Consider the following 22,133-nt stretch of genomic DNA (forward strand, 5'->3'; position numbering starts at 1 on the left):
TGATTCTAGATGTACTTAAGTACTTATATTATATTTAAATATATGTTTAGCTCTATGTTCATATAGTTTGCACTTTATCAAGGTGTCATAGACTAGGCTGCTTAATTACGGAACACATTTAAACACCAATATAACACAACAATTGAGATATGTTTATTTTAAGTTAATCGCGCATTAATTCATAAAATTTCATCCTTACTGTTTGACGGTCTGGAACTGTCTGAAAAAGTCAGCAGCTTTGGGCTACTGCCATGATCCGAATGGTTCTACATGTAAAAAAAATCGTCTGTAAATGAGAGTAACTTTACTATAGTATTGGTGTTTTCTATGGGATACTCTAATACAGTTAAACATTTTATTGCGCTCTTCGCCATTCGCTCAATTTCACGAAGTTCCAATTAGCTCTCTAATACGAACTCACACAGAGAGTTCTGATCTGAGCGTAACTGTTTCTTAGTAGTGGTAAATCTATGCAGCGCACCAATACACTCAAAGCCAGCGACGCTCTCTTCACACAGTTCGTTTAGCGAGCGTAAAGTGTGTGATTGTATTGTATTGTGAATCGTAGGCCAATCATAACAAACCAATACTAACAAAGAAACTTAGTGTATAATCTACAAATATATTTTAATATTTATGTTTTATTTACTTACAACAATTTTACCATAATAATTATGATGAAACTTAATTCCAAAATCGAATTATTCGTGCTGCCAATAGCTGGATTCATGCACCACCATTGAGGGCTGTATGTGGCTCAATGAAGCGCAGCCGGTTAGCTTCATTGTGGTGTCAAAGTCGTGTCGCAGGATCTTCAGTAGCTGTTCGACGCCACGTTGCCCGTCGGTCGCCAAGCCCCACAGAGCGGGACGGCCAATGAACACGGTTTGGGCGCCCAGGGCTAGGGCCTTGAATATATCGATGCCCTGCATAATGCCGCCATCGAGCATGACCACCAAATCCTTGCCCACAGCGGCGACAATCTCGGGCAGCGCATCGATTGTGGCCGGCACTGTGTCCAGCTGTCGTCCGCCATGATTGGAGACAATGATGCCAGCACAGCCCGCATCACGGGCCAATTGGGCATCCTCTGCGGTCAGGATGCCCTTCAGCACAATGGGCAGCTGGGTGAGCTGTTGCAGCCACTTGATATCCTGCCACGTGATGCTCGAATCATACTGACTGGTCACATACGCAGTCAGCCCAGAGCCAGCGCACTTCGATGCGAATCTCTGTGTGAGGTCATCCTGGAAGTTGGCCAAACTCAAATGCGAGGGGAATTTGAAATCATTGCGTGCATCCGCGCGACGATCGCCACTGGTGGGCATGTCCACGGTCAGGACGAACGCCTTGAAGCCGGCCAGCTCGGCGCGCCTTATGAGTTGTTGGGTGAGGGAGCTAGGGATTAGAGATAATGGAGATTTACTTATAGATTATATTCACATTCATATTCATATTCATATTCATATTCATATTCATGTTCATATTCATATTCATATTCATATTCATATTCATATTCATATTCATATTCATATTCATATTCATATTCATATTCATATTCATATTCATATTCATATTCATATTCATATTCACATTCATATTCATATTCATATTCATATTCATATTCATATTCATATTCATATTCATAACTATTCACTCACCGTTCCTTGTAGATGTAGAGCTGAAACCATTTGCAAGTCTCTGGCGCAGCTTCTGCCACCTCCTCAATGGAGCAGGTGGACAAAGTGCTCAGAATGAAGATGGAGCCAGCTTGGCCAGCGGCGCGTGCGGTGCCTATTTCTCCATCTGGGTGAGCCAGCTTCTGCATTGCTGTGGGAGCAATGCCCAAGGGCCAAGCGAGCTGCGCACCCAAAATCTCGCAGCTGATGTCCAGGTGGGAAACATCGCGCAGACAGCGCGGACGCAAACGTAATCTGAAATGGAATGTGAGTATATGTTGAGCATATAACAGTCAGTACATTATATCTGGTTTTACCTCTTGTACGCCTCATGGTTCAGACCGCATGTTATCTGTTCTCCGGCGCCACTCTTATAATAATCTAGAACATTTGGGTCCAGCAGCTCCTTGGCCTTTTGCTCAAAGTCGGCAACGGAAACGAGAGACATGATTTGATTTTCTATTTATTTGAATATTATATATACATATATATATTTTTAAAGATATTTATTCAATTAATATTGCTAGCGAATTAACACCCGTTTAGCTTTGCTTTGTATCTAAGCGAAAGAGGCGTCAACCGTTCGCTTTTATACACTTTGCAGAGGAGAAAAAAGAGCGTCAAAAAGATATAAAAGATGACAAGCAATGTTTTTCGATGTAAACGTGGCAATATTTATTAAAAAATATATTAATATTTATTTGAGATATAGAAAAAAATCCTAATATGACAGTATGAATATAGTATGAAAATAAAATTTTAATAAATTTAGCAAGCTAAGTCTAAAACCTGTTCAATTAGCTCATTAATTAAAGCAAAAAAAAAAAAAAAAAAAAAAAAAAAAAAATTGCAAAAAGCTGGAATACTTAAAGCAAAACGTAAACAGAGAACTAAATTGAAGAGCGTAACAGTTTCTTTGTTAGTATTGGTGGAGTGGCATACGACTTGCAATACAATCTCACATTTTATGCTCTTCTCCCGCTCGCTAAACGAACTGTGTGAAGAGAGCGTTGCTGGCTTTGGGTGTATTGGTGAGCTGCATAGATTTACCACTACTAAGAAACAGTTACGCTCAGTTTGGGGCTGACTGTGTGAATACGTGTGGCTGATCTGATTGGAACTTCGTGAAATTGAGCGAATGGCGAAGAGCGCAACAAGTTGTTTAACTGTATTAGTGTAGGCTATAGAAAAAACCAATACACGGTCTGCTGGGCTCATGGACATATAGCTGTGATAAGACTAGGTCGGCCTAGCTGCTAGCCGGCATTTGTGAAAGCTGAATGAAGTTGGAGTTTGCTAAAACTTTATCTAGTGATACAATGTTCATGGCTTTTATTTGAGCTGCAAAAAACAGCTGAGACACCCTGTATGAATATCATTAGATTTGTCAGGCCTTCAGTTGAGTGCTTAGCTCAACACGTGGCCCATTCCGCTGCAGCTCTATCTGCTCCCCGACTCCTAGCTACGGGTTTCTTATCGTCCGGCATACAAATGTGATTGCTTGTTGTTGCCTGTTGTTGATTGTTTTTGCTTTTGATTTGCTTTATAGACAAACAAATGTGGAATGGAAAATTACCAGCGAGAATTTCAAGTGGAAGCAAGATTATTGCGTTGTCGACTTTAGACTTTAGAGAAAAAAACTAAAAAAATAAATAAATAAAAATTAGAGACTGTACTTAAAATGAACTGCAAATATTTTTTAGAGTTATTTTATTATATTTTCTTTGATATTTAAGTATTATTTCTGCTTCTTGATGATCTTAACTGCCTGGCAGCCTGAAGGCATCTGCTTGGCTTTATATTGACTGCGACCCGAATATGCTTACACCTATAGAAAAACGCCTCAAAGCTGAGAGTAAAATTAAATTAGTATTGGTATTTTATATGGGCGGTACTCACACAGTTAAACAACTTGTTGCGCTCTTTGTTATGCGCTCAATTTCACGAAGTTCCCATACGAACTCACACAGTTAGCGTCGGCTGAGCGTCTGTGTTTCTTAGTATTTGTAAAGCTATACAGCTCACCAATACACCCAAAGCCAGCAACGCTCTCTTCACAATTCGTATAGCGAGCGGGAGAAGAGCGTAAAGTGTGAGAGTGTATTGTAAATCGTAGGCCAATCACCAATACTAATAAAGAAACTTTTGCGCTCTTCCAGTTAGTTCTCTGTTTACGTTTTGTTGCGGTTTTTGTTTTCATTTTTGTGGTCTACGTATCGAATTATCCAATTGGACATTTGGAGTTGTTCAATTGGACAATTTCATCAGCTAAACCTAAAACCGATTTGTGTAATTATTTATTATAAAATATGTATATATTATATTCATATAATATAGGCAGCTGCATTTGTGATTATTATTTTAAATTGCTCGGGTTGTAAATAAACAAGTGTTTAGCTGTATAACAGAGCTGTGTAATGCTGTAACGTGTATAACAATCAAGTCTATTATGCATAACAACTACACACACACACATGAATATCACAGTTGTATGCCAGGTCAGGCTTTGCTTTAGTGTGCTGTTGATCCGCTCTCTCGCTCTTCGCTCCTCGTTCTACTTCTCTTCTGCTTTGCTGCTCGCGTCGTTTGTATGTGTGCTTGGCGTGTATAAAAGGCAGCCACGCAGTTGAGCTGCCATTCAGTTGACTTCAATAGTTCAGCGACAAACAAGTGAAGTGAATTTTCGCTCTTCGCTCAATTTTAAATAATAAAATAAAAAAAAAATAAAAAACAAGTAATCAAAATGCGTCTGGGTGCAACTATTCCAAACTTCAAGGCGGAGACCACAAAGGGTCCCATTAGCTTCTACGAATGGCAGGGCGACTCGTAAGTAAACGCACACACACTCATACAGTTGACAAAATAAGTTTGAGTACACTCATAAATATCCTCTAAATTATATGAAAATTACATAATTATTTACAAATATAAAAATAATAAATATAAATACTATATCTTCTTCTCTAGCTGGGTTGTGCTCTTCTCTCATCCATCTGACTTTACGCCCGTGTGCACCACAGAGCTGGGTCGCATCGCTGTCCATCAGCCGGAGTTTGCCAAGCGCAACACCAAGTGCCTGGCCCACTCGGTGGATGCTTTGGACTCGCACGTCGATTGGGTGAATGACATTAAGTCGTATTGCCTGGATATTCCCGGCGATTTTCCATATCCCATCATTGCCGATCCCACTCGCGATTTGGCCGTGTCGCTGGGCATGCTCGATGAGGAACAGAGGCAGGATCCCGAGGTGGGCAAGACCATACGGGCCCTGTTCATCATCAGTCCGGACCATAAGGTGCGCCTGTCCATGTTCTATCCCATGTCAACGGGACGCAATGTTGAGTGAGTGGCGTGGAATGATTTTACAGAATTTAAGCATACTTATCTAATACCCTGTAATTTATTCAGTGAGATCTTGCGCACCATTGACTCGCTGCAGCTGACCGATCGCCTAAAGGTGGTTGCCACGCCCGCCAATTGGACTGTAAGTCCCTAACTCTTATATTCTCTGTATGGAATTATAAACTCATTTCATTATTCTTGCCACCACTGTAGCCTGGCACCAAGGTCATGATCTTGCCCTCCGTCACCGACGAAGACGCCCACAAGCTGTTCCCCAAGGGCTTCGACAAGGTCTCCATGCCATCGGGCGTCAACTATGTTCGCACCACTGAGAATTATTAGAGGACTCTAGAGGACGTTATTATGGACCAAAAACAATACACACTATCGATAACTAAATAGAAATATTAATATTTTTTTATATTTATAATTTTAATACACGATATCAAAGCTTTATAACATTCCCCTTGAATGAATAAATTAGTTAACTTTTTATATATATGTATGTAAATATTTGCCTTCCTTATTTTCTCGATACGATATTAGCATATTGATTGACAGTTGAGCTGTAAAGTGCATTCAAATTGAATTTGACTTTGAATTTGGTTTGGAATGCATTTGGCTGTGCGCTGTGACAGAGCTGTCAGCTTAGCTTTTTAGCTATTAAAGGTAGCTTTTTATTTATATGCACTTGAAATAGAATATTAACAAATTGTTTTGATCCACCTTTTAAGCTGCGACATCACAGAATATTATTTAAGCTTTTTAATTTATGTTGGACAGCACTGTAATAGTTCTACCTTTATAAATGCATACGCATCAGACTTTATAAGATGACGATTTTTATAGGATAATAACAAGAGAATAGGATTTTTTTTTTTTTTTTTTTTTTTGAAAAGATGCTGCAAGAAAAATTACTTAATTGTTTACCTTTTTACATACATTTAAAAAATAATATACATATAATAAATAAAACTTTAAAAATTATGTTTATAAGTCAACATTTTTTTTTTATTTAAAACACTTTTAAATTTAGTCTGAAACATCTAACATTAATAAGGCAATCCAATCTGCCTTAGCATTCATTGAATTCCCTCACACACTCCAACCATGCTCAATATATGTGAGCCCACTGTAAAGCTTTTGGGCAAAGCTTGGCGCTTTAATGTTTGGCGCGCAGCTGTTTCTGATAAGCACTACGGGCACAGCAACAACAAGTACCAGCCTGAAAGACAACCGCAACAACAACGCCAGCCGTTTACCGTTCTTCACCTACGCCGCTTGACGCTGGCTTTCGCTCCTGTCTCAGTTCTTATTGAGCCTCGCGCGCGTTCGGTTCGCAAACGCAGTCGAACGAGAAATAAGAATTAATGCTATAGTAATAACGGTAACGGTTGCGCCAACGGTAACGGCCACGGACTTGTTGTATTGTTTTTGTGTAACTTTACGCTATTTGCATTTGACGAAAACTTTTTTCGCCGTCTCTCCGTCACTGCTGCTGGCCACCCACAAATTATTTATGTATTGTCCGCGTCGTGTGTGTTGTGTGAGTGAGATAGCAACAACAGCAAAGGGAGGCACACATCGAATGCCTTGCTAAGTGATCTGATCGTTTGTGCGTGTATGCCGTGCAGGTGTGAGTGTGTGCATGTGTGAGTGATTTTTTCTCCTTATCTTATTCTCTATTGATGCCAAAAAAATAAAAAATTAAATAATAATAAAAAGAAAACACTGTGAAATTTAATACTAAGCGTGCCGCATAAAAGTTTTGTGTCCATGCAGTGAATGCAACAACAACAACAACAACGAAAGGAACAACAACAACAATAATCAACCAAAAAGTTTAGTGTTGTCAAAAGTTTTGATGACTTTTCGCATAAAATATGTTGGAAAACATTTACATCTCGGGCAGTAAAGTGTTAAAGAGCCTTAAAAGGTAAGAGATTTTATGCTCAACTTCACTCTCTGTCTCCCTCTCTCTTTCTTATGCGCTCTGAGTAATGCATTCAATTATCGCACTAGAATAAAACAAAAACAAGAAGCAAAAGTTAAACAGAGAAATAAATATATTCAGCTGCTGACTTTCTCATTTTGTTGTAGTTTTTGTTGCCCTTCTTCTTGTTATTTTTTTTTTTTTTTTTTGGGCATTCGACCTTTGCTCCACGTTTGTCTCTAGGGCATTGAAGACCATTTATTTGGCATGCAGATGGCGACAATATTTGATTGGTTTCTGCATTTACCGTTAAGGCGAATGAGAGTTTATTGATTAACCTAAAGCTGAAGCAGGTGAAGAGCACTTCATAAACTTAATGAAATTCGGTTTTGAAAAAAAAAAAAAAAAAATCAATTAAAACTAAAGCAAAGTGAATCCTTTACCTTGCTGTTTTTGCGTATTGAGAGTTTTTAATTAATAAAGTTGAGATCAGCGGAGATTTAATAATTTAATTAGATTTGAATTGTGAAAAATATTTATATTAATATGTAAGAGAGATATTAATGACAGATTTTTTTTACTTGTAGGAATTTTTATATACTTAATTTTTTTTATAAGAATAAAGAATTTGATGATGATTGATAATAGTAATTTAGTCTAATGTGTTGAAAAGTTTCTGATTTTTATTTTTATATTGAAAAATCTATTTTAAATAGTATCATTATTATTTAAAAAATGTTTATTAATAAATAGGGTAATATATATTATGTGACTTATTTTAGTCTTATAAACAAAATAGAAAACAAAATTATTCATTAATTTTATTTATTTATTTATTTTTTTATTTATAAATAGTTCAAATTAAAAAAAAAAATAAAATAAAAATAAAAATAAAAATAATAATAATAATAATGTTGCGTAATTTACCAGAATCCTAAAACTATGCAGCAAAATATTATTATGAAACTCTCCCATAGAGCTTTTCCACCAACACCAAATGTATTCAATTTTTAATCTGTTTGTCTGTAACAAAATTGAATTGAAATATATGAGTTAACTTTTGCAGAATTGTGTGGAAATTAGTTTTTCTGTTTGTATATGTGTGTGTGAGTGTGTTTGCATTAAGGCTAAATGATTTATTATGCTTGATTAAAATATAAGCCAGAGGTATGCAATTTTAATCTCGGCCAACGTTTCAACAATGAGCGGGGACCGCAAATGCGAAGACCTTTCTCATATTTAATGTCTCAATTAAATTGGTAGACAAAAAGGTTAAACTATTTGACCTTTTTGTGCTGTTCCTGTTACAAAATACCAACACAAAATACCAACAAAAAATACCAAAAAACAGGCACACACAGCAATGCTAAATAAATAAATATTTAAATATAATTTAAAGCTTATCGAGGATAATTCGAAAAGCAGTCACAAAAGTTGAGAAAGTCAGGCCGATGGCAAATTGTAAATGAGAAGGAGAAGTGTGAAAGAGAGAGAGAGGGATGGAGAGGGAAAGGAAGCGTGGAGTGAGAGCGACACTTGGACTAAGAACTGTAAACAGCTTTAGTCTTAAATATTTATAAACTTATTTTTTAATGCTGACTTTCTTTTTCGTTTTTTTTTTTTTTGCTGTTGTTGTAATTATGCCGTCTAAAGTGGGATTTATAAAATGTTAATTTTAATTAAGAGCCGGAATGAGCGCCACAAAAAGAAAACATCGCGAGAGCAAAGAGATGAGCAGCCCCAAACGGGCAACAATGATAAAAAGATAAAAACAATGCGAAACGTTAGCGGCCGAAGGGGGCAACAGCAGCTGAACAAGATGAAGAGCTTAAGAGGGACAACTGAATGTGGTTGAGAGGAAATACAGGTGTGCTGTGTGGGTGGGAAACGTGCGAGCGGAGCGGAGCGTACAGGTGTGTGTGTGTGTGTGCGTGGGTGTTTGGTTGTGTTGGGGCGTGTTATATATACATACATATTTTTTTTTTGCGGAAGTGTGGGTGGGCTGGCGCGAATTTTGCGCGTCCATTGTTTTGGCTGTTGTTGCATAAAGCGGGTCAAGTTTTTCTTATAAAATATTCCAAGTGCTTGACAAGTCACCAAAAAAAAAAAAAAAAAAAAAAAAAAAACCAGATAAAATAAAAACAACAACAACAGTAGCAGCAGCCGCAGCATCCGCAACAGCAGCCGCAGCACCAACAGCTGCAGCGCTATGCGTGGCGACCTGTGCGGTTTAGAGGCATCAGGCTGTGGGAGGGGCGGCAGGGAGGCCTTTGGATAATCTAACCAAACAACATGCTGCTCAAAGGCACACAAAAACAGTCACAACTGACGACTTCTTATGGGACATTGTCAGCCAAAGAATAATAAAGCCCCGAGCGCTGTCTGAAAGTAAAACAAAAACTCGCAGCCAATGGCAAAGCAACTGGGGAAATTGTGTATACGCTACCCAAATTATATGGGAAATGAATTTGGAAAGCTGAAACTAATTATTTATCTTATGTTAATCAATAGTAAATAATAGTATAGCATTATAATTTAATTGCATTAGACACATTTTAAATATTATTTTCCGATTAAATGAAATCATAATAAAAATAGTTTTATTATATATTTTTTATTAGTTGTAGTTTTAGTTAAAAAACACTAAATATTATGTGAATATTATTTTTTATAATTTTTATTTATTTATTTCAGTCAACTTTAATTAATTTTTTTTTTATTAATATTACTTAATTATTTTAGTTCGTTATATATAATTTTAAATAAAAATAAAAGTGCTAAGAAATTATTTTAGTTTCAATTTTCAATTTCAATTTATTTCACTCTTTGTTATAGCTACAATAATTTAAAATATTTTAGTTAATTTTAATTAATTAATTTATTTTTTTATTTTTATTTTTTTAGTTATTTTTTTTAAATTTCAAATATTATAATTAAAAAAATAAATAAATAAAATTAAAGCAATATATTATTATTAAAGAATTGTTTTTAATATTTAAAAAATATATTTGAAATTCTTGTTTTTGTTATTTTTTATTGTTGACTACCAGTTTTTCATTTTAAAATTATATATATAATTTTGTTGTCATATAAAAAAAGAAATTTAAACAGCAAACTATAATTTTTTCAAATTTATTTTAGTCTTTGAAAACGTAAAACTTATCTTATAGTCTAAAATCTTTACAAATATTTCAATTAATTTTAATTTATGAATATTTACTTTATTTTTCCATTCAAAAGTTCTTAAGTCTAGATTTCAATATTTGAGCATGATTAAAATCCCTCTTATGACATCAATAGCTTTGGCAGCTAATCCCTTTGGCGTGAGTCAGAGCACTTAACACGCGCTTTATGCTCAGCTAACGAGCAGAGTGTAGGGCATGTGGCAAGAGTTAGGCAGAAGACTGGTACAGGTTGTCTCACAATGAACTGGGTGTGGATGAGGAAGACGAAGCTCAAACTCAAGCAGCAGCAGAAGCTAAAGAGATGATGATGAAGTGTCAGTGGCCAAAAGGGATACGCGGCTTGTGGCTTGTGGCAGAGAAAACAAAAACTCAGCTAGGCAATTATTGTTGATGAATATGGTAGGAAATATGAACAGAAGAGAACAGAACAGAAAAGTAAGCTAAGCTGAGCTCCCAGCACGCTACAACACGCGAAACTTTTGCTTCAACATCAAATAGTAGGTTGAATATACAATGCAAGTAAGCGTCTGGGTTGAGGATAGTAAAAGATATTATTTTCGAAATGTTAGCGCCGCATGAAATACAATAATTTGTTATCTGTTCCAGGCGCAAGCAAGAGTCCTACGCCATCCTTTGTCATTCTCTGGCGGCAACCTAGCAGTCTATAAATCAAAATATCTGTGTGTGTGTGTGTGTGTGTGCGTTTAGACCACATAATTAAGGCATTAGATAGATGACCAAATGATGGCCTAAAAACACATTTACTCACATATTTTGCGGGGTCAACCGCATTTTCCCTTTCACATTTGCTTTTCGTTTTTATTTTTGTTTTTTTGTATTTTTCATACTTTGCCATCGTAAATAATGTTTAGAAATTAAATTCATGCGTTGCTCATTTGGTCACGTATTGATGGCAAATCATTGTTGTTGTTGTCATTTCCTTTTTTTTATTTACAATGAATATTGAGCAAAATATAATTAAAATTTGTGTTTAAATTTGAGTTCATTAAAGCGATGCGCGGCTGGAAGCGTTGATATATGCATGTATATATAAATATTATTATGTATATAAAAATATTACATACAAAACAATTTTAACAAAAATGTAAATTTTTGTTTACTTTTGATTTTACTGCAAATATTTGTTGATTTCCCGAAATGAATATATTATATGAAATCATTTTTTCTTTCATTTAATTGGATCATATTTGTTTGATTATGAGTTTCGTTTCCATTATTATTTATATTTATTTTAATACAGTTTTTGTCCATTTTTTATTTATTTTTTTTTTATTAAATATATATTTTTTATTCGTAATAGTAAAGTAAATTTCTCTGATTTACATTTTTATTTGCAATTTTTTTTTATAACTTGAAGTAAGTTTTATTTGTTTGACAAGTAAACATTTGTTATTTATTGGCATGACCTTTATTTTAAATATACTTAAAATTTATAATTATAGAAATGTAAAGAAAATATTATAGACATGAGTCAGACAACTAAAAAAAAAAAAAAAAATAAATAAAAAAAAAAAAAAAAACATAAATTTAAAATAAATTTTCACAGCTATTATTTCGGATTTTTACGCACCGTTTATCTTATTCCACATTTAATTACTTAAATTTAAGAATTTAATAAATAATACAGTTTAAATATTACAAAATTTAAATTCCTTAGGCAGCCCATAAAAATGCTAATTTTCTTTCTATAAATAAATTTTCTCTTCTTGGTATTTATACAACATTTTTCCTAATCCTGTTTACTTGGCATAAATTGTAAAGATTGTCGGCTTGACGCGTTTGTGCCAACAAATTAACGTAGCCAAAAACAAAATCGGGCCCAGAGATTTGCTTGTGAATTAATGCCACGCGTCAAACTATAAATATAATTGAAAAACTTATTTGAACATTTTGCTGCGGCGTAAGCCAATTATAAACCAGACACAATTTGCACAGACAGACAGAGCAAGAGAGAGAGAGAGAGAGAGAGGGAGGGAGAGAGAGTGAGACAAATGGCCCAGTGAGCGGGTGAAGGGAGGCGTGGCGAGCAGCAAATTTGCTGTAACTAATTAAAAACGCTTTAGGCACAAAATATTTTATGGCCGAAATGCAATGAGGGAAAACGTTTGAAACTCGAAAGGCGACAATCTAATTAATGTGCAGGACGCAAAAATTTATATTAGCCAAGAACAAAACGTGCACCTGGCTGGGATAGAAACAGCTGTCTGTGTGTGTGTGTGTAATTGCTTAAATTTCTCACAACAAGTGGGCGTGGCAGCGCGATTTATGTGCCACAGCCGGTCTAAGACTAAGCTGTGGCAGCTGATTTGATTACGCAGACAGCAAACAATCAGAGGAGCACCAAAGATGTGGGAGAGAGTGAGAGAGGGAGTGGGAGAGGGAGTGGGAGAGGGAGTGGGAGAGGGGGAGTGTGAGGGGGATAGGGAATTTATTGAAGAAAACAGCTCTTGGTCAGATGCTGCGCTGTGCTCTATCTCTATCTGTCTTTCACTCTCTCTCCCTCTCGCCATCTCTGTCTAGCTGTCAGTCTGTCTGTCTGCCCATTCATATGAGAGTTTGCTTTGTCTGCATTGTTGAGCAAGAAAAACTTGATTTGACATTGATTTGTTTGGCAGCTTCAATTTGCTGCTGTTGTTGTTGTTGCTTTTTATAATCAAGATTTGCTTTACACAAAAATAAATGGATTTTGTGCTTAGCCATAGATTCGAGGATTAAAATGGATCAAATCCCATTGTGCTCATATCGATGGGTTCATATGTGCGTGCTGCCTAAACGTTTGCATGTCGAACTTCTATCGCTGGCAATTAAATTATTATGTTTTGATGAGTGAGAGTGAGAGGAGTTGTTTATATAATAACTAACCCTAGTAAATAAATAATTCAGGAGAAATATTTATAGAAAAATGACTAACTAGTGTTTGTTGAAGGATTTGTTGGCATATGTTCAGATAAAATTTTTTGGTTCATATCCTATGGTATATAATATTAAATATGACAAGAGTATAAGGCTTAGTTTGTTGCTTAAAAAGAAATATAACCCTTCTTTTTTTTTTTTTTTATTTTTTTTTTTCAATATTGAAGTCAGGACTACCCAAATAAATCGAGCTCTATATACATTGTAATCAATTTAATGAAAAATATAATACATTTTATCGAGACGAGCTTGTTCTGAGTTTGTTATAGACCATCAAAGCTTTAACTCTGCTATTTATACATAGAGATCCATCAAAATTTTCTTAGTGTGTTCAACAATTCGATATCGTCTTTTTTTTTTATAGTATTAAGCGAATAAAAATTAGCAATTAAATTGAGGAATTATTTTAAAATTGATAAAGACTTGTATATAAACTGTAATAAATGCTTTATCCATATACATATATTCATATATACATATATCCACATCCATTCATAAATCTATTATTTTTTAATGCCTTTCTATGCGATTTTCATATAGTCAAAGAGTCAAAATAATAAAATGAATTACTTTAAACTGCTTAGCAAGCTGCAAAGCTAATAAAATGCTATTATCCAAAACCTACTCAAGCTAATGCTTCCTATTAAGTATCGCCTTTCTATGCAATCCTCATCATTATCACAAATTATCATTCGATACTCGATAATTAGACATATTTAATAAAATGATGTGATTTCAATTAACTTTTATGTTTGCCCAACTTACAGGACCCCCGTCGAAGTGCTCAAAGCGTAGTAGCTGCGACGGTAGCTACCGAATCTGACATGGCAATTGCAATAAATTGCAATTGAAATTGAAATTGACATATTGATAGATTGAAGGCGATTGGAGAGGGGACGACGCGCATACGCCAAGGCGCCAAGGTGTAAGCCTGGTGCAAGATATTCGCCAATCTGTGGACGCGCCTACGTTCGCCACGGCCCAATCGGGCCAGTGGTGGCGGCTATCTGCTGACGGGGACAAGTGCGGCGCGCGAGGATGAGCTGCTGGGCGTGACAGGTGGACGAAGGAAGCGGCTTGACAAAGTGCCCGATGATTGGAGGCAAACCGATGATGCTAGAGCGGCAGCAGCTGCTGCCAATGGTGCTGCGGCACCTGCCACACCGGCCGTTGCTGTTGCTGTTGCTTCAGTGCCAGCTGCTGGCAACGAGTGCTTAATTAATGTGACGGACTTTAGTGATTTTCAAGAGGCAACTGAAACTGAGCGGCAGATCGAGCAGCCGGTCGCTGTATTGCAAGTGCCAAGCATAACGACCACAAACATCAACAACAACAACTTGAGCAACAACAACAACAACATTAACAACAACAACAACAACAACAACAGTAGTAGCAACAACAACAACAACAATACCAACAACAACATGTCACGCATTTTACAGCCTCGTTATCGTTTTCGTGATCTGCTGCTGGGCGATTTCTCATTCAACGATGATGGCGAAAGGTAAGTGTGGACACCGTCTCTATCTACTAATTGAGCCAACTTGATGGTTTACTTTTATAATATTACACACACACACATAGAGGTAGTGACAGCTGTGTGCACTTCTTCTAACTTAGTTCTGCTAAAGCTACACGCCATCATATGTAATTACAAATATATTGCGTATACGCCTAGTCGTCGCCTGGCAGCAAACAGCAATAGCAGCAGCAGCTGCAGTCGACGACTTTTTATGCGCTTGTTGAGAGCCCCATGGCTAGCACTTGAAGTGTGTAACACATTTAGAGACCGTTGTATGAATAATATATTTATCTTTATGGCAATATGTATATAAAGTATATATGTACATATATTTACGGTCAGTTCTATGGCCGAGTTTCTTCAAGTGTTCTGAATTACCGAAGATAAAATGCTGTAAAAAAATAAAAATATGAAAAAACAAGTAAGAAAGCTCTAGTCGAGACTGCTCGACTACGAGATCCCCTGAACCCTTGGAGCAATAGATATTTCAATACTTTTTCGCGACTTTCAGCTTACACAAGAAACACGCCACACACACACACGCACGCACGCACGCACGCACACACAGATAAACATACACACACACGCATATAGACACACATACACACACACACGCATACAGACACAAACGCATACACACACACACATACACACACACATACACATACAAGCAACCACGCATAAACACGCATGGGCTGCAGTGTGCGCTTACTATGAGAACTTAATTGTTTAATAACTTTTTTTATGGACGTACGATCTTCATGAAACTTTTAGATAATGATTATAACATGAATATGCATGTACTTGCCAAAGCACAAGTCTCTAGTATTTGAAATACGCTTTTTACAAAAGTGAGGGTGAGGGGGTGAATTTAGAGGTGGGGGGTAAATTTTAACAAAAACCGAAATTGTATAAATTGCATATAAGCATACATTAAAAATTTGGAGACTCTAGCAATGATGAGTTATCGATTTTTAATGATAAACTTGATATGCGCGCTGTAATTACGGACATTTTAAAAAAAATTTGAAGTCTCTAGCTCTTATATCTTCTGAAATCGACGCGTTCATACATACGGACAGACGGACAGACGGACAGACGGACAGACAGACGGACAGGGCCAAATCAACTCAGCTCGTCACCCTGATCAAGAATATATATACTTTGTGGGGTCTGCCACGCCTCCTTCTCCCTGTTACATACATTTCAACAAAACCATTATACCCTGATTTCCCATTGAAAATGGGTTCAGGGTATAAAAAAAAAAAAAAAAAATATTAATAAAATTTCATTGCCTTTATATTATTACATATATGAGCAAGAATTATTCTATTTTATTTTTTAACCCAAACAAATATATATAAAATATAAATGAAATAATATAAACAAAATTAATATTTAAAATATATATATATTTTTTTTATTTATAATAATTATAGAAATATGACATATAAATATATTATAAAAAATAAATATATTATAAATATATATATAAAAAATATAAATATATTATAAAAAATATATATTAAAAATTATATAATTAATAACAAAAATATATATTATTATTTTTCTATACTTTTTCGTTTCTTAAAAGCAAAAAACTTGTATAACACATTTTAAATAAAGCAAAAACAATATTATTCATATACATTTATATTCAACCTTTAATAAAAAAAACTTCATGGAATAATCTTTCTGATTCTCAAATTGTTCAGACATTTGACTACAATTTAATATCTAAAAATAATTTATTTAGTCAACTCAAAAGACTTTCAAAAGCAATATGAATTATTTTATCTCAAAGCTCACTCTATTATAATTTTCTCATAAGAAAAGCTATGCTATACCCGTAACTCTTTCTTAGCTTCTAACAAAACTTAATTTTAGGGTACAGGGTTTGCGGTCTTGATAAATGTTTAACTACGATTGCTTTGCGTCTTTTTCGTTCTACTTAATTGCAATTAAATGCGGACTAAAAATAATGTTAATTGCATTTGCTAACTGCACAAACAGGCTGGGCGTAGCCTAAGTATTCATATACATAATTTATGACACTTTTGCCTCAGATCGATTTATCGATTCTCACTTGACATGCTTACAGGGCGGGGACAACATTGAGGTATTAACTGTCTGTGTCTGTATGCATGCATGCATGTGTGTGTGTGTGTGCCTGAGTGTCTGTAGCTGTATGTGTGAAATATGTGGACGCGCCTTGGTTCAATAATCGCGCACTTTTGTCATCAATTATTTACCAACTGCAAATGGCAAAAAGTGTCGGTGCCGTGTCCGGGCCTGATATGGCTTAAAACGCGTTACCCGTAGCGATGACCCTCAGCGATGACGGACCAAACACGAACCGACGGACAGGCGAATTGAACAATCGAAATCGAAATCAAAAATAAATGAACGAAGGAGAACAATGGAATTTGTAATGGCAAACGATTTGTTGATATCAAATCAAGAGCTTTCATTAAATTCTAAAAATAAGTTAAGTAAATAAATTATTTACATAAAATTAGATAAATATTTGGTGAATACTGGAACAACTTTTTGACTTTTTTATCAAAAGAAATAAATGTTATTCGGCTTATAAATTAAAAAAAAATATATTAAAAATAAATATATAAAAGAATATATATATAAAATACATATTACTGAAAATTATTATTTATCTAAAAATAAAAAATAGTTGGTCTAAAATAGTTAGTCTAACCTTTTTATGTTACGAAAGTAAACAAATGACTCAAATTTCTAATCAACAAAAAATATATAAAATGTCGTTGCCCCTGCAGCCACTGTCATTTGATACAAGTTTGCTTAGTCTCTTTCGCGTATGTTTTGGAACTGCAAACAGAACCCGAATATATATGTTTTGTACTAAACTTCCCATGACAATCCCATCCTTCATTCGGGCCAAGTGACAGCTCAACGAATTTGAATCCGTGTGCATAAAACAAATCGATATTCACAGATTTTATTTGGATTCTATGCCAAAGTGCAATCGATGTCACCAGAAATGACACAAAACGAAAAAGCTAAAAAACAATTAGAAGTGCAATGGGAAGCCCCGAAAAAAAATCCAATTCATTTTCATTCATTTTTCCTCTCTCCTATTGTTATATTTTCACATATGTGTTCGCTGCATTATTGACTGGGTCAATCCTGCTGCGGTGGTCAAGATTAGAGTGGCTTTATTCAAAAATCTATTTGTGGGGGAAAAAAACAATACTTTCAGCTAAGCTGTCCTATTTTGAATATACAAATTAAATTTTCCAGTGATTGATTCGTTGGACTATGTAAACGAATATTAAAAAAAAAAAAAAAAAGAATTTAATTGAATTATTTATCATAGTTAGACTGGTATGTTAAAGAAGAGCATAGATGTAAAAATCAGTAGTATATATGAAAATGATTATTATCATTGCTGTACAGGAAATTTTCTTAATTATCATTTTGATTATCATTTTTATCATAAGAAAAATTGAAAATGTTTAATATTGAACGTAATCTTAACATGCGCCTAAAATACTTTTAATATGATTTTAACATTCTCTTAACTAACATGCTTTGAATAAATTTAGCATTCTTCGCTTCCGCAGGTGTGAGCTATCAAATAATTTCTCAGAAAAATTTTAATATCTTTCATGAAATTTATTCATTTAATCAACTTAATCAACACCTTTACGTGTCAACAAATTCAAAATTCTGTTTACTGTTATAGCTCAACTTTAGACAAGGCTATGAGTTGAGCTGTTTGTCAAACAGACATTTTACCACTCCAGGAGAACTAGAACTTTAACAGTTATTTTGTATATAAATTAGATATTTAATATACAATTCGTGGTATTCCTATCTTCTAAAGGCCTACGCACCTGCTACGCTACCTTGTTATAGTTAAACCCAAAAAATGTTGTATAACAACTTACGTCATTTGCATGGCGGCCCCAACTAATCCGACAATTATTTGGCCATTAACTGAACAGCAAAAGTGTGTATCTTCCGCATGTGTGCATCATTTTAATGTGAATACATTTTAATTAGTTTATAAATGCTCCAATTCCATTTTGACAGGCGCTTGATAAGCGGCTGAATGGCGGGCAGCCGAACTAAGGGAATGGCTTAAATAAACCCTTAAAAGGTGTGTTCAGGTACCTGGAAAAAATGTTATTGTATCTGACTGTATACTTATCTATATGAGTGTAAAAATATATATTATTATGTTTCTCTAAACGAATATCTGTATCTATATCTGTAACTGTGTATCTGTATCTGTATCTGCAGCTGTGTATCTGTATCTCTGTATCTGTATCTCTGTATCTGTATCTCTGTATCTGTATCTCTGTATCTGTATCTCTGTATCTGTATCTGTAACTGTGTATCTGTATCTGCAACTGTGTATCTGTATCTCTGTATCTGTATCTCTGTATCTGTATCTGTATCTGTATCTCTGTATCTGTGTCTGTGTATCTCTATCTGTGTATCTGTATCTGTTTATCTTTTTATCTCTGTATCTGTATCTGTTTATCTTTGTATCTCTGTATATGTATCTTTGTATCTCTGTATCTGTATCTGTGTATCTGTATCTGTGTACCTGTATCTATGTATCTGTATCTGTGTATCTGTATCTTTATATCTGTATCTCTCTATCTGTATATCTTTATCTGTATCTCTATATCTGTGTATCTCTGTATCTGTATCTGTATCTCATCTCTCGAGACTCTGGTCCCTTTAGATAGATTTATTTACACCATATCCTTATAGTATAAAATGTCCGATCCCCAGATAATTGATTTAGATTTACTTCTTTATATCTCACATCTTTCTAACATCTACTGTGATACTCCTCAGGGAAATATGTGTTTGCCCGTTCGTTTTCAATCTGAGGGATTTCAATTTTTCAGCTCTAAACTGAACTTGAATTGTCTAGAGATTGTGACAATAATAAATTTATTGACATCCTTTTCATTTGGGTTGGACAGCTAGAGGCGGCCTTGCAGCTGGGACCTGGACTAGGAACAGGAACAGGAACAGGAACAGGGAGTAGGTCAGGACATGTGCTTGACAGCTTAAGGCACGTGTAAATTGTTTAAGCTGTTTAAATATTGCAAATATTAGTTGCGCATACGCCCCCTTGTGAGCTCCCAGCGGGGCCATAAGGTAACGTTTGGTGCGTATGTGCTGGCCATAAAATGCCCGTGTGCGTGTGTGCGTGTCGTGGCACACAAAATCATATTTTGTTGCCAATGCTCGCCCTTTTGCATTTAATGTGGCGTAAATATTTTAATTTTTTATAACCCCCGAATTGCTCAGCTGACTGCGACGTGCGTAAGTGGCCGTGGCAGTTGCCATTCTAATGCCACGTCGTGGCTCCAACCACTTGAGCGGCTTCATGCCTCCGCGCTGCCACCAAACTAAATAAAAGCTGCTCGCCGCGCTGTTGTGGCACATGCCCCACTTGCCTTATAGCCGGCTCGCTGAATGCCTGCACGTCCGTTGTGCGATAATGATACCTTGTCCCAATCTGATCACATTTTGTTTCTCGAGAATTTGGTGAAAGTTGGGCAATGGTTGCTAAATGCGTAGAATGTGAAAAAATATATTATAATAATAAGTATATATTTTAGAAATATTTGTGTAAATATTAATATATATTTGTAATATGTTATATTAAATTGATATTATACCATATATTATACCATATATTAGACCAGAAGTATGAAAGAGTTGGGGAACGAAAGATCATAAAGAATGAGAAAAAGTGAGAGCGGGAGAGGAGGGATCTGTATATATGTATACTAGGCGGAAAGAGCAAAAATGCTAGACAGATATGTAGATCGACAAACCCAAAATTTCTTTATGATACTCTACAAAAAATATAATGGTTAAAGTTGGGATAAACATGCTTTTTGTGCTTATTCAAGTTTCAGCTAGATTCTATATAATCTATAATCTTATAGAAAATCGTTTATCAGAAAATATAGAGGGTTTTTAATACCTCAACAGTTTACTCAACTTTAATAAGTTAGCAAAAAATTGCCTTTCATATTTTTAAATTTATTATAAACACAATTTTTGTGAAATTACAAATTTTATGATTAAACTAAACCACATGAAAGAATATATTTAAAGCGGTTCCATATATCTCATTCATTTACTTTAATTGAAACAAATTAAAGAACTTTCTTATCCTTTACACTTCACATGGATATATAGTAATTTTCCGCACTCTCCTTTGCAATCTCACATAGAGTATACACAGTTTCCCCTTAAGCAGTTGTCACACATCTGTAAGCCGTGTTCCTTGTGGGCTTAAAGGCTTTGTGGCACCTTTTGTGGCCACCCTTTTTGGGCCTTGCCTGTCGCGCTTTGTTTTTTGGGGCACGTTAAGAAACGAAGGCAAAGAAGAAGCCGTAGCAGCAGCAGAAAAATAAAGTATATATTTAATTTATATACTCGAAACGCGCTGCTTTGTGTCGTCGATGCTGACGACAGCGCTAAAAAGATTTATGTGCATGGAAAATGCAAACTTTTATGGCTTTAATCCTAACACATAAACTATGCACAAAATGAGCCCACTCGTCCGGCATTTAATTGCCCCTCCAACTGTCTGAAAGGTTGCTCGGGCCGTTAAATTATGAAATGCTCTAAAATGTGTTGCTTGTTAAATCTGACGATAAGTGCCTAATTAATCTCCACAGACCTTTTGCGCCTTAAAGGTCAATCCTAATTTGCCCAATTTTCCGATGCTGCAACACAAAATTCTTATAATTTATATATGTACATCGAAATATTTCGTAATATTTCCACTTGGGCTTCATTAGCAGCCAACAAATTGTGGCACAAAAGATTTTTCACGGCCAAGTGCGCACTTGAAATGATTTGGAAAATATGTTTATGCTCACAATGGAAAATTGCTGGCAAGATAAGTGAAAATGTTCAATTAAGGTTTATACAAGAGATGAAGAAAAAAATATGAAAAAAATGAAGAAGAATATATAAGAAAATGCTTTTATACAGAGATCAACAGTATGGAAAAAAGGGTTCCCAACACAAGACACTGCTTAATACAGCGAAAAGTTTCCTCATTATAACTAAGTAAGGGTTGGTTATATATAAGTATGTATATCCAGCCAGACAAAAGCCAGCAGAAATCGCCGTCAAGGTAAACGGTAAACGGTAGCGTTTCCAGGTAAAAGATGCTGCGGCTGAGTAATGGCAAATTACTTACTTGTTTTTCCTCTTCTTCTTTCAGTTTTTCGCACGTTTAACACAATTTTGTGTAAACAAGCGCGTGGCAGCAAAAACAAAGTAGAAAAAATAAATTGAAAGGGGGAAAACAAGCATAGCAAAAGGAAAGCAAAGCGGATGCTGGCGAAGATTAAATGCTCTAGCTTTAAAATAAAAAGTGATTGTGGTAAATGATATTAAAAGATAATCAAAATTAGATTTTGGTTGTTATGTCTTAAATAAATACACCGTTAAATACTTTTTAATATAAGCATAAATATTTTCCTTAATTTGAAAACTGAAAATCTGTT

General features: G+C 35.2%; 3 protein-coding genes across 5 annotated transcripts in view; 2 read left to right on the top strand and 1 right to left on the bottom strand.

Annotated features, from left to right (window-relative positions):
- Positions 1 to 623: 623 nt before the first annotated feature.
- LOC6579042 (peroxisomal (S)-2-hydroxy-acid oxidase GLO3) lies at positions 624 to 2,308 on the bottom strand. The gene is made up of 3 exons (XM_032730470.2): positions 1,997 to 2,308; positions 1,662 to 1,934; positions 624 to 1,398 (listed from the first exon to the last, which is right to left on the bottom strand). The coding sequence occupies exons 1-3, from the start codon at positions 2,125 to 2,127 to the stop codon at positions 702 to 704; spliced, it is 1,101 nt and encodes a 366-aa protein (XP_032586361.1). The 5' UTR covers positions 2,128 to 2,308; the 3' UTR covers positions 624 to 701.
- Positions 2,309 to 4,316: 2,008 nt separating this feature from the next.
- On the top strand, positions 4,317 to 5,532 carry LOC6579043 (peroxiredoxin-6). The gene is made up of 4 exons (XM_002004904.4): positions 4,317 to 4,505; positions 4,647 to 5,021; positions 5,088 to 5,163; positions 5,235 to 5,532. Exons 1-4 carry the CDS (start codon positions 4,423 to 4,425, stop codon positions 5,361 to 5,363), a joined length of 663 nt encoding a protein of 220 aa, XP_002004940.1. The 5' UTR covers positions 4,317 to 4,422; the 3' UTR covers positions 5,364 to 5,532.
- Positions 5,533 to 6,337: 805 nt separating this feature from the next.
- Positions 6,338 to 22,133, top strand: part of LOC6579046 (potassium channel subfamily T member 2) — a 158,416-nt gene continuing 142,620 nt past the window's right edge. For all 3 annotated transcript variants that reach the window (XM_044010417.1, XM_032729558.2, XM_032729565.2), the window contains exons 1-2: positions 6,338 to 6,957; positions 13,841 to 14,577. In XM_044010417.1, the coding sequence (XP_043866352.1) occupies positions 14,498 to 14,577 (80 nt within the window). In that variant the 5' untranslated portion in view covers positions 6,338 to 6,957; positions 13,841 to 14,497. The remainder of the gene's footprint in view (positions 6,958 to 13,840; positions 14,578 to 22,133) is intronic.

Source organism: Drosophila mojavensis, unplaced genomic scaffold, assembly GCF_018153725.1.
Source record: "Drosophila mojavensis isolate 15081-1352.22 unplaced genomic scaffold, ASM1815372v1 contig_80, whole genome shotgun sequence".
NCBI classification, from domain to species: domain Eukaryota; kingdom Metazoa; phylum Arthropoda; class Insecta; order Diptera; family Drosophilidae; genus Drosophila; species Drosophila mojavensis.

Coding starts and splice junctions, on each gene's coding strand:
- LOC6579042 (XM_032730470.2), bottom strand. CDS start 2,127: ATGTCTCTCGTTTCCGTTGCCGACTTTGAGCAAAAGGCCAAGGAGCTG. Junction 1,935..1,996: donor AACCATGAGGCGTACAAGAG/GTAAAACCAGAT, acceptor ATTCCATTTCAG/ATTACGTTTGCGTCCGCGCT. Junction 1,399..1,661: donor CTCTACATCTACAAGGAACG/GTGAGTGAATAG, acceptor TCTAATCCCTAG/CTCCCTCACCCAACAACTCA.
- LOC6579043 (XM_002004904.4), top strand. CDS start 4,423: ATGCGTCTGGGTGCAACTATTCCAAACTTCAAGGCGGAGACCACAAAG. Junction 5,022..5,087: donor TCAACGGGACGCAATGTTGA/GTGAGTGGCGTG, acceptor TAATTTATTCAG/TGAGATCTTGCGCACCATTG. Junction 5,164..5,234: donor CCACGCCCGCCAATTGGACT/GTAAGTCCCTAA, acceptor CCACCACTGTAG/CCTGGCACCAAGGTCATGAT.